Genomic DNA, 14,435 nt, shown 5'->3' with positions numbered 1-14,435 from the left:
TGAATAGGTTACTGACTTGTAGGCCTACATGTTGCCTGCCTGACGCGTGCTTCTGCCCAACTTGCACGACAGATTACTTGTTGAAAAGGCCCCTTGGATTAGATTGGCCGCGAGCAGACTGAAATGCATGTTAGAACGCTCTCACCTTTTTTGTAAAGCGTCTTCCAGATCCGAATGGGTAAGGGCAAGTGAAATGGTATAAGGTCTTTAATAAAACTCAGTGTGTGCTTTGACGCATGCATTCGGCAATTTAGGTCGTTTAACAGAAGCAGCAGTCCAACCTTGGAAACCCGCAGTCCTCAATGTCACCACACACGCTGGCTTTCGTTGGGTATACCCAAACGGGTGGCTAAGACATCTGTCAAAAGTTACGGAGTTGCATTCCTCAAGAAATATTACGGTAGACCAAGATTATAACATTGAAATGGCATGTTTATTATCACGTAACAAAATGTTGTAAACAGTATTATAGAAATAATTTCATTCATTCATTCATATTGTTTCGGTAGAAAACTATGCAATGCAAAATCGTTTAAACACCAGAAAACCAGAAAAGTGCTGGGCCTCAAGATTCTAGATAGAACGTTCGGACGCTTTTTTTTTTTTTAGACCCCGGCGAGTATTCGGAACCGGCCTTTATTTGTCACAACACATGCGTACACCCGGCCGTTAAAGGGAACTCGGCGGTTAATTGGAACTCGGCTATTATTTGGTATTTTACGGTAAGTAGCAAAAAAAATTTATAAAAAGACAAAAATGTAGCTTTGAAGAATATACTTGCCTAAATATTCCACCGATTTTGTTATAACAATAGAATCCATAGTTCATCTCGGTTTTTTTGTTTCAAGTTAATGTCAATACTAGCCACATTCATTTTTCAAAAAATCATGAATATGAGCGGAAATCAATGATTCAGTAATATTAAATATATATATGTACAGCAAATATTGGAGATATTTGATTTAAACCTCTCTCTTTTTGAAAGGTTTCACTGCAGAGGAGTTTAATGCTCTTTTCTGCGGTGCATTCTGTGATCTTTCCTCCAGTTTTCTCTGCGTTTGTTTCTCTGATCTTTCCTTCTGCTTTTTCTGATCTTCCTGCAGTGCTCTTTCGGATAGTTTCTCGGTTTGCACGAGCTTTTGTTTCAAGTTCTGTATTCACCGCATTCATTCATCTCTTCTTGGATTCAACTTCCTCTCTGGCTAAGCGCAACTACGCTTTCCACGACATATTGAATTAAGTTCAACGCGTTAGAAACAAAAGCACGAACGGAGTTAAAACATGTTTTCTAGAAAACGGGCGCAGCCATATTGTTTTCTCGTTCTATCGCATACAGTATTTACATGAATTTAACTTCCGAGTGTTCCCGAACGTCAACGAGAACAAACGAAGCTGACGAAAACATCGCTAAACAAGCAAACCAAATCAGAACGTATTCTGCTGGTCATTTTACATAAACATTTTTAACAGATATACAAGAGATTAAAAAGAAAAAAAAAAAAAACACTTTGGCTAGAAAAACAGCAGAATTCTGCTAAATAGCGGATGTCTGGGATCCATGTTAAGCGCAAGCTGAGTGGAGGCTGCGTTAGCTGCCACCTAGGGCTGGGCGATATGAGAAAAAAATTATATCAATATATTTTTTCAAAATTTTTGATAACGATATAAATCAAATCACCATTTTTGTATTTTCTTTAATTTTCTGCTCAAAATATGAACATTACAAATTAGTAGTTCCTTCCTAATTAGCAAAAATAGCTTAACAAGCCTTCAAGTTTCACAGAACCAAAACAAACTGGATGCACATTCTTTTGTTCTTTTTATTCAAATGAATAAACTGAAAAATAAAAACTATATACCATTGTTAATCATTTGTGCAAATTCTAGCAGCTTTCAAATAAACAAACACATATTGACGTGTAAACCTTATGCTGCAAGGAGAAAAAAAAAGTGCAATCCTGTACGTCAGTGTGTTTAAGGTTTTGCATAACACTTTGTTGTATGTCCGATTTTAAATATCCAAAATACCTCCACACAACCGAAGATCTCTGGCCCTTCTTTTCAACGATGTCCTCCAGGGCAGTGCTCTGACTTTCCTGTTCAGAACTCCGGTCAGTCGGCTTCTCGCTCATTTTTATAATCGCTTTGTTGGAGAAATGCCGCGCTCCTGCAAACTTCACCACAGCCATGCTGTGCGTTGCTGCTACACGTGTGTGTGTGTGTGTTTGTGTGTGCACGCAACCTAACTTGACGTGGCTCTCTTCCAACTGATTGGTTACGTGCGGTACTGTTTAGTTATGATTGGCTATTCGCGTGTCTGTCAAAACTTCGGATGAAGTAATTTTATTGAAGGCGTAGGCTTATCGTACGTGTCTAATTTCTAATCGTAGAGATTTTATATCGTGAATAACATCGTAATCGTAAAATCGCCCAGCCCTACTGCCACAGCGATGTATAAAAAAAGAGGGGGGTTCTCCCCTGGAAAATTTTGAAAATGTAGATGTTAAATGGTGAATTCTGAGTGATCCTGAATGCAAAATTTTATTTTTATGAAGTATAGATTATGAAGTAAAAACTTATGAATTTCAATTCTTTGAAAAGCCACTGAGTAGCCGGCAATGGAGCGTTTGTAGGCGGCAAAATCGCCGGTTGCCGGCAGTTATTGAGAGGACTGCACGTCTAGGAACGCGAAAAATCCGAAAAATACATTTCTCCATTCGGAAAACCGGAGATTTAAGAGTTGTCAAATATCCGGATCATTAGCAGAAAAAAATCCGGTGGAAAATCTAAAAATCCGGAACACTTTCATGACTAGTAATAGGAATAACACGTTAATTAAAAATAAAGCAAGTTTAAAAATGACTTCGGTTCTCCTTTAAAAGCACGAAAGATGCTACGAAGTTTGGTCTAAAACTATTCAAAAGGTAAGGTGGAATTGAGATTTATTTTATCTATTTCAAAACAAAGCACTCTGTGAGGCTCGGTGTAGATAACGGACAACCCTGTGCTGCACCGTTATTACATTTGCATGCCGCTTTTGAAGTTTGAGAAATTTTTTTCCCCCCAATGAAAAAAAAAATAAAAAAAATCACCCATTGTATTTATACTAAAAATTATCTACCAAAGGCAAAGTGAATATCGGTGAATAATAACCGAGATTAAGTCAATTATTTATGCTCAATTATTCATTCACTGAACCGGAATAATTGCTAAATAAATGTTCAGTGCATTGTCTCACTTAAACTGAAGAAAGATCGCATGCTTGTTTTCCTTGTAAACATAGAAAAAAATAATTTAATTCAATTAAGATCAGATAGATTTCTTAACACGCAAACTCCACTCATTTAACTGAAGGTCACCGCACTCAGTCGTCAACACTGTGCCAATCAAACTGGTGTGTCCCACCATCCCATAATGCTAGTCGCTAAGCGCAGGAGCCAGCATGGAAAATGAAAGCGAGAACATCGGAATCCACACAACATAAATGATCAGAGTAATTCCACAAGCAAAGGGTGAAGTCAGAGGAAACTTTGCACCACTGAAGAAAGCGCTCACCGTGAAAATCCTGGATCCTGTTCGGTCAAAGGCAATGCAGTAAACAGCCGAAAGATGTCCCAGAATCCTCCTGTGTATTTTGATGCTCTGATATACACTGACAGGATGGACAAAGCTGAAACGCTGAGTGCCTGTCAACTCCCTGCCTCTGCACACCTCCACTACACACACACACACACACACACATAGGCTTATTCAGTTATTCTTCTATTACTTGCTAGTTACATTAACACGACCAGAGTGTTTTTATCATTATGACAATGATGAATGGAACAGCAGCACATGGGTTAAGAAAAATGCAGTACAGATGATATTACCCTATGAACTGTCGAACAATCTCAATTAACCAATGTGCAGAAATTCAAGTCTCCAATCAGCTCAAGAAGTGCACCTAATGTTTAGACTCCGTGACGATAAAATTGGTCATTGCTGCTCGTCTGCAGTTTGCTAAAGATCATGTGGACAAGCCAGAAGGCTGTTGGAAAAATGTTTAGTGGACGGATGAGACCAAAATAGAACTTTCTGGTATAAATGAGAAGTGTTATGTTTGGAGAAAGGAAAAACACTGCATTCCAGCATAAGAACCTTATCCCATCTGTGAAACATGGTGGTGGTAGGATCATGGTTTGGGCCTGTTTTGCTGCATCTGGGCCAGGACAGCTTGCCATCATTGATGGAACAATGAATTCATCTCATATCATCTCTAGCCGCTTTATCCTGTTCTACAGGGTCGCAGGCAAGCTGGAGCCTATCCCAGCTGACTACGGGCGAAAGGCGGGGTACACCCTGGACAAGTCGCCAGGTCATCACAGGGCTGACACATAGACACAGACAACCATTCACACTCACATTCACACCTACGCTCAATTTAGAGTCACCAGTTAACCTAACCTGCATGTCTTTGGACTGTGGGGGAAACCGGAGCACCCGGAGGAAATCCATGCAGCCACGGGGAGAACATGCAAACTCCGCACAGAAAGGTCCCTGTCGGCCACGGGGCTCGAACCCGGACCTTCTTGCTGTGAGGCGACAGCGCTAACCACTACACCACCGTGCCGCCTGGATTCTGAATTATACCAGCCAATTCTAAAGGAAAATGTCATGACATCTGTCCATGAACTGAATCTCAAGAGAAGGTGGGTCATGCAGCAAGACAATGACCCTAAGCAAACGAGTCGTTCCACCAAAGAATGGTTAAAGAAGAATAAAAGTGAATGTTTTGGAATGGCCAAGTCAAAGTCCTGACCTTAATCCAATCGAAATGTTGTGGAAGGACCTGAAGCGAGCAGTTCATGTGACGAAACCCACCAACATCCCAGAGTTGAAGCTGTTCTGTACGGAGGAATGGGCTAAAATTCCTCCAAGCCGGTGTGCAGGACTGATCAACAGTTATTGCTGCACGGGGGGAGAGGGGGCACACTTTTGCCACTCACATATGTAATATTGGATCATTTTCCTCAATAAATACATGACCAAGTATAATATTTTTGTCTCATTTGTTTAACTGGGTTCCCTTTATCTACTTGTGTGAAAATCTGATGTTTTAGGTCATATTTATGCAGAAATATAGAAAATTCTAACGGGTTCACAAACTGTCAAGCACCACTAAGTTGGGTTTAAGTCTGGAGTTTGACTTGGTTATTCAGACACCTTGAGTTTTCTTCTTCTTTCGCCATTCAGATGCCAATTTGTTGGTGCGCTTGGGATCATTTTTCCCGTTGCACGACCCAGCTTAAGTTGCTGAACAGATGGGCCCACGTTTGTCTAAAGAATATTCTGGTATCAAGTAGAGTTTACCTTGGTCTCAATGACTGCAAGCTTCCCCAGGTCCTATGGCTGCAAAACAAGCCAAAATCAGTCCTGCGCCACCATGCTTAATTGTTGCTGTGTTGTTTGTGGTCTCATCAGCCAAAATGATATTGTTGCAGAAATTTTGTGGTTTGTTCAGACGCAAAACAAAGCCATGTTCCATATTCTTTTCAGACGGAAGGGACTTTCCCCCCCACATGCTCGGTCTTTTCTGATTGAACGGTCATGAACAAACATTTAATGTACTTAGAGGCCTCTAGGGTGCGTAATAGAGCCCTTGGGTTTTTCTTTCCCTCTCTGGGCATTAAATCTTCTGACCTTGGACTGAACTTGCTCGAACATCCACTCAAGGAACGATTACCAACGGTCTTGAAGGCTCTCCGTTTGTAAACGATCCTTCTCACTGTAGAATGGCAAATTTCAGACTGTTTGGAGACGGCCTCATCACCTTTCCCAGGTTGATTAGCAGCGACAACCGCTTCTCTGAAACCGTGGCGGATGTCCGTTCTTCTTAGCGCGATGTAGACGAGCACCCAACTGCCATAAGTTCTGTTTTTATAGAGGTAGTCACACTTAAGTTGTGGAAGTCTAAAGGCCAATTTATGCTGACAACCCAGTCCTCGCAGATAGCGTCGCAGACGGTGTCTGCGTAGCCCCCCCCACCTTCGCAGACGCTCTGCGCGCACCTCCCAAAAATTGTGACCACCGCAGAAGCCTTGCAGACAGCGTCGCAGACAAGAGGGCTCGGATTGGTCCACTCTACATCCGCTGTACACGCACTTCCGCTTCCCTACTTTCCCGGTTTGGGTTGTTTTCACGACCGCCATTTTTAAAAACACGAGCGAAGATGGAGCAGCACGAAGAGCGGTTGAGTGAGGAAGTACATACATCTATACGACTCCAGTTCTAGTCATTATAAGTAACCGGAGGATAAACACTCCACTAACCACACCCACCAACTACTCCTAGCGATTTCGCGACTTCGCGCCCCCTTGCGTTGTGGCGGTGAATAACATCGCGCACGCTTATTACTCCCGCTCAACGATAAATTACAACTGTCTGCGAAATGCTATCTGCGAAAGCCTTGTCGCAAGAGCATGCAGAGGCCTTAAGGGTGGAGTTATATTTCCCACATTGTTTATGAATGCCTACATATCGACATGTTTTTTTGTTCGTCACCTGAGGTTATTTGGTCTTTATAGAAGTTGATGAGGGGCAGTACGGTGGCATAGTGGTTAGCACTGTCGCCTCACAGTAAGAAGGTTCTGGGTTCAAGCCCAGTGGCCGATGCGGGCCTTTCCGTGTGGAGTTTGCATGTTCTCGCCGTGTCTGCATGGGTTTCCCCTCACAGTCCAAAGACACGCGGGTTCGGCTAATTGGGGGCTTGAAATTGACCGCAGGTGTGAATGGTTGGTTGTCTGTTACCCCTTTTCCACCAAATCAGTTCCAGGGCTGGTTCGGAGCCAGTGCTGGTTCACAACTCGTTCAACTTGCGAGCCAGATGAGAACCAGTTTGCTTTTCCATAGCTAGCAGTGCTAAGGGAAGACACGTCATTACGTCGCTACATTTGCATAAACCTTGGCGTGAACATCGAAGCAAAAACAACACGGAAGCAGCAGCAGCAAAAACAACAATAATGGCTGATTTCGCATTTGTACAGCTGCTGCTTCTCGTCGCTTAAAAATGGCGATCTTTCACGGTCTTCTTATTGTTGTCGGTCTTAACAACTCCGCCCCATCCGCTGACGTAAGCGGTTCTTTCCTCTGGCCCAGCAAAGAGCTGGTGCTAGCCTGGAACCGGTTTTTCTGGCCCCAGAGCCAGTTCTTTGTCAGTGGAAACAGAAAACCCGGTTCCAAACTAAGCACTGGCCCCGAACCAGCCCTGGAACTGCTTTGGTGGAAAAGGGGCATGTGTGCGTCAACCCTGCGATGACCTGGCGACTTGTCCCGGGTGTACCCTGCCTCTCGCCCATAGTCAGTTGGGATAGGCTCCGGCTTGCCCGCAACCCTGCACAGGATAAGCCGTTACGGATAATGGACGGAGAAGTCGATGCAATTGTTATTTATGCCCGGATAAAGAAAAACAGAAGAAGTGGAGGGTGTACTTTTTCCCTACGACTGTACAAACCGGACCTGTGCATTTCTTTTTGTTCAGCAGCCCAAATAGCCACATCATGTGGTACTACTGCTGCTCATTTTGGACCTGGCTAATTCTGGGCATGGCAGCCCAGTTACCAACAAAACATTGTTGGTAGCAAACCAAAATACACAGATGTTTGGTTCATGTCCCGCAACGGGGTCGATTCAGAGCTGAGTCACTCCGTCGATGGAATCAAACTTCATTAGATTTCGCATGGAACCAGACCGATGCCTCCTTGCTTACCCATTTTCAGACCAGTTATTTTGGTCCATACCAAAGTGCGATTGCTGTGTTCTCACCTACACACAAGCCGCCCACGGATGGGAAAATGCACACGGATTCTATTCAAACAGACTCACTGTATATGTAAAATGTTACCCGCCTTCATATAACCATTTAAAAAAAAAAAAAAAGATTCCCAGTGAAACAGTGATGACACCTACCCATATTTGGGGCATCCCTGCAGCTCAAAGGCCTCTCTGGTGGTCTTCCTCGATGAAGTGCAGCGAAAGTCGAGCTTTTCCATCGGCTACGGCCACAATCTTCACCACATCAAATGATAACAGTGGGTAAGGAGGAGGTCTATTCCAGAAAGCTCAAGTGGTTTAAAATGTTAACGCTCCCCACCTTTAGCTGTACGAAGTAAAGAGTGTCTCCCTGTTCCCAGCAGAGAATGCACCCCAGGCAAACCAGACGGCACCTGCTTGTCAAGGATTGGACCGATCTGCTTACATATCTGCAGCAAGTGGTCTGGTGCAATATGCTTGTTGGCGGCAATCTTATGAAGAAGAAAAAAAAAAAAAAAAGAAACCAGACCTCAGTCAAATGCAACAGACATTCACTTATAAGATAAATGAGCGAGTCAGATCAAGGTTAAGTAATCCATTCATTCATTCATTCATGCAACCACTTTATCCTGGTCAGAGTAGATCAAGTGTAAATCCCAAGAACACTGGGTGTGACAACTGCTATTTAAAAACGCATTAAAAGATGGTCATATCCAAAACAGATGGACAAAGTCAGGCTTTTGTCTAAACCGGGGAACCGGGCGCTGCGCCCTCTTACTCTTGGCGTGCGCCCCCTTACCGAAATGCTGATTGAACTTAGGCCATGCACTTATATGCTACTGCACAACATGCAGTCTTTCTCAAAACGATCTTTTCTCCGTGAAAACATCCCAGCAACACCACGCGACAATAGGGGTGTTCACACGGCAACTTTTACTCCGGTGTAGCACCGGGGCTGCCCCGGTAGAGCGTTCACACGGTACAAAGTTACACCGGCGTAGCCCGTGAAAGCTTCTTAAACCGGTGCAAATCTAACCCTGCTCGGGAGGTGGTTTAAGAAATTTACCCCGGAGTAAATGCTAGTTTGCGGGGCAGCACCGAAAAAAATGGGACGTCTGAACGCTACGGGGTAGACTCGCTACGCGTGACGAGAGTTGATTACATACGGGCATTGCATAATTTGCATCCTGGTATTTTGCGCTTCCAAAATGGCGAATATCAACAACAGAACTGCGTGTCTTCCAGTGTTGCCAGATTGGGCGGTTCTAAGTGCATGTTGGCGGATTTGAACATATTTTGAGCTGGAAAACGTCAGCAGTATCTGGCAACACTGGTGTCTTCATCCACGTTGTTTTCCCGGCGCTTGGTGATGCCATGACAACCGGGAAAAAGTACATTTTCACGCATGCGCATATTTAATTTCCGCATTATTACTATCGTATAGCACGGTCGCAAAAACTGCCGTGTGACCGCAAGTGGGGCTGCACCGGTGCTAACACGCTTCTCTCTAGTAAGCAGGTTTGTGACGTGTGAACGCTGCACAAAATTTACACCGGTGTAAGATATATCGCAACAAAATACATCGGCGCAGCATCGATGCAAACATGTGCCGTGTGAACACCCCTTGTGTGTCTGATCATCAAATACGTTATAATTACTCCAAAAATATTCCAATCGTAGTAGATACACCGCCAGACGGTGCAAAAACGATCCGAATTGGCGTTTTCCAGACTGAGGCACCATGTTGTTTACTCGTCGCGGCTGCTCTCGCGAGATTTGACATGGGTTACATACAAGGTCAGCTGACTTGTAGAGCGAGATGTCTTGAGACTGAATGACATTTCACCCACCGGCGCGGGAGCTTTTGACAGAAGTAGTAGTTCGCGAGTTGTTTTTGTTGACACTTGGGCACTTAAAGATGTCATCCAGCGGCACGAAACGGAAGAAAGCCAAAGACTGTCCGGGGCAGAAGAAGATTACTTCTTTCTTTTTCAATGTTGACAGACAATTTGTTACAATTTCCCTCTCAGATAGCCTCAGAATGTCCCATTGGAGCCTCAATTTTTCAAAGGCTTCGCACGGCGGGGGGGGGGGACGACAACCGGCACCACCCCTCCGTCGCTTCGCTCCCTCATACTAAATTTTTCTAGAAAAAACCCTGAAAGTGGTTGAGACCATGTATGAAATCATTTCTCACTAAAGTCAGTGCCACTTGAAAAGGCATTGCTTGAAAAACAGCGTGTTTAATATTTAAGTTTGCTTCGACAAAATTGCACAAGCGGAACCGTGTCCTTAAATGCAAAATCCACCCTGAATGACTTACATGAGTTTTATAATTAACCTGCAATATCTAATGACATCCAAGATTTATATGGCAATGAATTTCTGAGTTTACACTTTTTTTAAGCTTAAACTTTTCACCGACACGTTGATCTACTTCCTACATTACCCAGAATGTAGTTAAACTACCTGCTAATACTGGTACCAGTAGGATTTAGCTCTTGCTAAAAAGAGAACAATGCTGCAGTGCTCCCCCCCCCAGCTCTCTCTCACCTCCTCATCTGTAAATTCTGCTGAAACAGACACAGCTCGACAGATCTAACTATTAGACCAATACTGCCATCAACACCATCATGCTCGTCATATTGTTGACCACTGAGTACCCAAGCTGAATCTGTGCAGTAACTTGGTGCAACGACTGCGTACATCTGCAGTGCATTCTGAAACGGTGAGCCCAGTGTCACAGTATACATTAGATTTCTCATAAGACTCTGAACGTCACCAGAACCTGGCAAGTCAGAAAAGAATCCCGAGCTCATTTGTTTTTAGGCGCAACCAGCAAAATCTGCCCATTATCTCTTACGCTTGAGATTTTTAAACAATATTATAGCTGCGTTAGCAAACGTACCCCTGTGATGTTAACACGGCACAAACAAATCATTAAGCACATTGTATTTAATGTGTTTCAGGGTGGAGGGTTCCTTTAATGCACTTCAAGCATATATGCACAACCATGGCCTCACTTTTTGTTTATAAATGCCTTGAGACCTCAAGAATGGCACAGGAATAGCTTTAAGCGTTAACAATAAATCTAATATAGTAGTTTTTACGATTAAAGTGATTCATATCGGTAGCGGCCTGAGTGAATGACCTTGACATCTGTGACGTCACCGTAGGAAGTCGATCGGTCTCATCGCCATTTCCGCTAGACTAAAACGCAGCTGACTGCAACTCCGATCCTCCATTTTGAGCTAATTTATCGCCATGCCACGTAGAGGTGTTGCTGGCGGGTGCAGCAACACAACAGAAGGTGGATTTACGTTGCATTCATGGCCCGAGAAATGTTCAAACTGCACACAGTGGGCACCTACGAAGTGGTCTCTCCTCTGCTCTGCACATTTTACTGAGGACTCGTACGAGACCTCGGATGCATTGGCTATAAGCCCGTATTGAAAGAGGGTGCAGCACCAACAATTAAAGGAAAAGAAAACTACAAGGAAAGGAAAGCAAGTTCAGTTGCACCAGTTCTCCTGGAGCATGAGCCGAGCGTTGTTGCTCAAACCCGGGATGGAACGGGACGCATCATCACTCGGGCAGTGACCTCCCCGCGGTTGTTGCTGAAACTGGTGACTTCCCGTCCTGGGTTTTAGTAATTGCCTGAGCCGAGCAGTAATGGCGGAGTACTCAGTATGGAGAATGAGTGGAGCAGCTGTCTGATTTCTCCGCTGGATATGCTTGCCTCAGCAGCAATATCTCACCCTTACATGGAAGAAGCGAATGAACAACCGAAAGTCAGGTTGTTTCAAAACAATCGGCAACAAGATCGGCTTTCAAGAAGCAACTCATTTGGATACAAAACACTCGTTGTTTACCTGCATTTAGATTAATACATGTAACTTGTATTGCGTGTTTAAGTTACCGGTATAAGATTTAATTTGCTTCAGAATGTGATCGTCTCAGTTCATCTGATTATTTAATTAGCCTTTTACGTTTTATCAGTGAAAATGCATGCAAGTCATAACATCCATCCTGTTTTAATGAGAGTCAACCCACAATCAATAACGGCATTTTTTTTTACCTTCACTGTAAGTTTATTTATATGACTTTGGTCTTAAAACCGGTTATCGCAGTGATGTCACGCACTCGGGGCTGGCTGGCCCAGCTTGAACGCCAACTTTGCGGTCGATTTTAACTCTCAAAAAGATATTTTTAACTCCCATTTATGCAGCATACAAGAGTCAAGGACGGAGATACTATCCACTCAAACGTATTTAACCTCCTAGGGCTTAGCGGTCACATGCGTGGACAGCACTTTATGGAAATTCGGAACAAGAATCCACATATGTGGACATACTTTTTCTCTAAAAGTACATCTTATCAAAAGATGATGCTTAGTTTTTATTCTAATCAGGTTCTAATAAGCCCAAATAGCAAAGAGAAATAAAAAATGCATGTAAAAAAAACAGCTTGGGCCTTAGGAGGTTAAAAATAAAAGGCTCTGCGTATCTCCTTTAAGGTTTTACGAAATATTTCTATTTTCTTGGACTGTGTTTTTAATTTGCATCCGAGAGCCACTTTGGCCGGCACGGTGGTGTAGTGGTTAGCACTGTCGCCTCACAGCAAGAAGGTTCCGGGTTCGAACCTCACGGCCGACAGGGGCCTTTCTGTGCGGAGTTTGCATGTTCTCTCCGTGTCCGTGTGGGTTTCCTCCGGGTGCTCCGGTTTCCCCCGCAGTTTAAAGACATGCAGATTCGGTACAATGGGGCCACTATAATTGGCGCAAGCTGTTGTGGTTTCCCATGCCATGATATTATATCTCATCTCATTATCTCTAGCCGCTTTATCCTTCTACAGGGTCGCAGGCAAGCTGGAGCCTATCCCAGCTGACTACGGGCGAAAGGCGGGGTACACCCTGGACAAGTCGCCAGGTCATCACAGGGCTGACACATAGACACAGACAACCATTCACACTCACATTCACACCTACGGTCAATTTAGAGTCACCAGTTAACCTAACCTGCATGTCTTTGGACTGTGGGGGAAACCGGAGCACCCGGAGGAAACCTACGCGGACACGGGGAGAACATGCAAACTCCACACAGAAGGGCCCTCGCCGGCCACGGGGCTCGAACCCGGACCTTCTTGCTGTGAAGCGACAGCGCTAACCACTACACCACCGTGCCGCCCCCCATGATATTATATATGATAGATCTTCCTACGGCAAAAGCTAAATAAATAAAAGTCAGCAACTGTGTTTTCAGAAACAAAATAAATCAAAAATCCTGTTCAGGATCATGATGGATAATAACCACGTCTGAAAAGGAAGTGGCTTGAAAGGGAAGCGTTTATGCAAATCAGGACCGAGCGTTAACCAATCAGAACGCAGGTCCAAAATTAAAAAAATAAAAAGCTGAGGAAGCTGATTGGTCGGGGAAACGGCGACGTCACGAGAGCTCAGGATTCTCCACCCTCACTGCAATACGACACTAAGTAAGAAGCGAGTCCGGTCCAAAACAAAACAAAAAACAAAATAAACCCAAAAAAATAATAATTAAAAAAAAAAAGATAAGAAAAGCCGACACGCAGCGCATGATACAGAGAAATTTACACACCAATAAATACTAACACGCTTTAATAATCAAAACAAACGGCTTCTTCCGGATTCGTGAATCTTTAGATTAACCAAATCATCCTGCAGAAAAACACACATGGATGAAGCAATTAAAGGCAACAGATGATTAAAAAAAAAACATACCAAGTCTTCATATGATCTGGGATGTTCATTTCCTTCCCAGTCCACTCTCCGGGGAAGGAGCTGCCCAGAACACAAATGACACGACTTCAAACAAGTTGATTAAAATCATACATAGCACACAAAACATCCGAACTCGAAAACAGAACTCGGTCTCAAAACTGATAAATAGCTCTAATAATCAGCCTGTCGTGTCAGCGAGCTTCGCTTAGCTTCACTTCACTCCAACCAGGCTTTGCGTTTGGCTAACAAACCCCACAGACACGCACCTGATGTTCCTCCAGCTCACTCACGAGAACCTGCAACAGATTAGAAGAAACACAAATACAGCATTTTAAACACCCCACACACACACACACACACAGTGTACTCGGAATAAACCCACAGCACTCACCGCGGCCGCTCTCTGACAAGGACCGGTTGTTAAAAAGCGAGAAATGAGAAAATAAAGCTCTGCAATGAAGAAGAAATGCGGTTTAAGCAGCGATGCTAGCGGTTCAAAACATTAAACGTTACTTTTCCTCTGCTTACCCGACTCAAGGAGCGAAATACTCCCTCTTTTGTCCGTCCTGTCAGCCATAACTGAGCTCACGGACTCGACTTCAAACTTGTTTTATTTTATGTCACGTTATACGCTGAAATATTTATTTAATTCCGACTGCACGGTTCGGGTCTCCGTCGTAATCGCTCCCGCTTTCCGTTCAGCCAGTTTTCAGTCGCCATTGGAAGTGCGAGGCCTCGGCTTACAGAGCAACTTCCGGTCCGACCACAGGAAATGGGGGGTTGGGGGAGGAAAAAAGTCTCCCTGTCAAACAAAGGGAGTAGAAATGTCACTCAGAAATTAAAAACATGTCGTCTGTATTTCTATCCATTCGCTTGTATAAGTTAAACA

The 14,435-nt window shown here is 43.8% G+C and overlaps 1 protein-coding gene across 5 annotated transcripts in view; it reads right to left on the bottom strand.

Moving 5' to 3' along the window:
* brwd1 (bromodomain and WD repeat domain containing 1) overlaps nucleotides 1-14,288 on the bottom strand; it is a 132,859-nt gene extending 118,571 nt beyond the window's left edge. For all 5 annotated transcript variants that reach the window (XR_009651293.1, XM_060905744.1, XM_060905746.1 and 2 more), the window contains exons 1-7: nucleotides 14,075-14,288; nucleotides 13,938-13,996; nucleotides 13,813-13,842; nucleotides 13,547-13,606; nucleotides 8,132-8,282; nucleotides 7,948-8,046; nucleotides 3,556-3,716 (exon numbers count right to left, since the gene is read on the bottom strand). Coding sequence is in view for 4 of the 5 variants with exons in the window: in XM_060905744.1 (XP_060761727.1) it covers nucleotides 3,556-3,716; nucleotides 7,948-8,046; nucleotides 8,132-8,282; nucleotides 13,547-13,606; nucleotides 13,813-13,842; nucleotides 13,938-13,996; nucleotides 14,075-14,123 (609 nt within the window). In the remaining variant the exon portion in view is untranslated. The remainder of the gene's footprint in view (nucleotides 1-3,555; nucleotides 3,717-7,947; nucleotides 8,047-8,131; nucleotides 8,283-13,546; nucleotides 13,607-13,812; nucleotides 13,843-13,937; nucleotides 13,997-14,074) is intronic.
* Nucleotides 14,289-14,435: the final 147 nt, after the last annotated feature.

Source organism: Neoarius graeffei, chromosome 23 (genome assembly GCF_027579695.1).
Source record: "Neoarius graeffei isolate fNeoGra1 chromosome 23, fNeoGra1.pri, whole genome shotgun sequence".
NCBI lineage: Eukaryota > Metazoa > Chordata > Actinopteri > Siluriformes > Ariidae > Neoarius > Neoarius graeffei.
The sequence above is the reverse complement of the archived record's forward strand: the minus strand, read 5'-3'. Positions and strand labels throughout refer to the sequence as shown.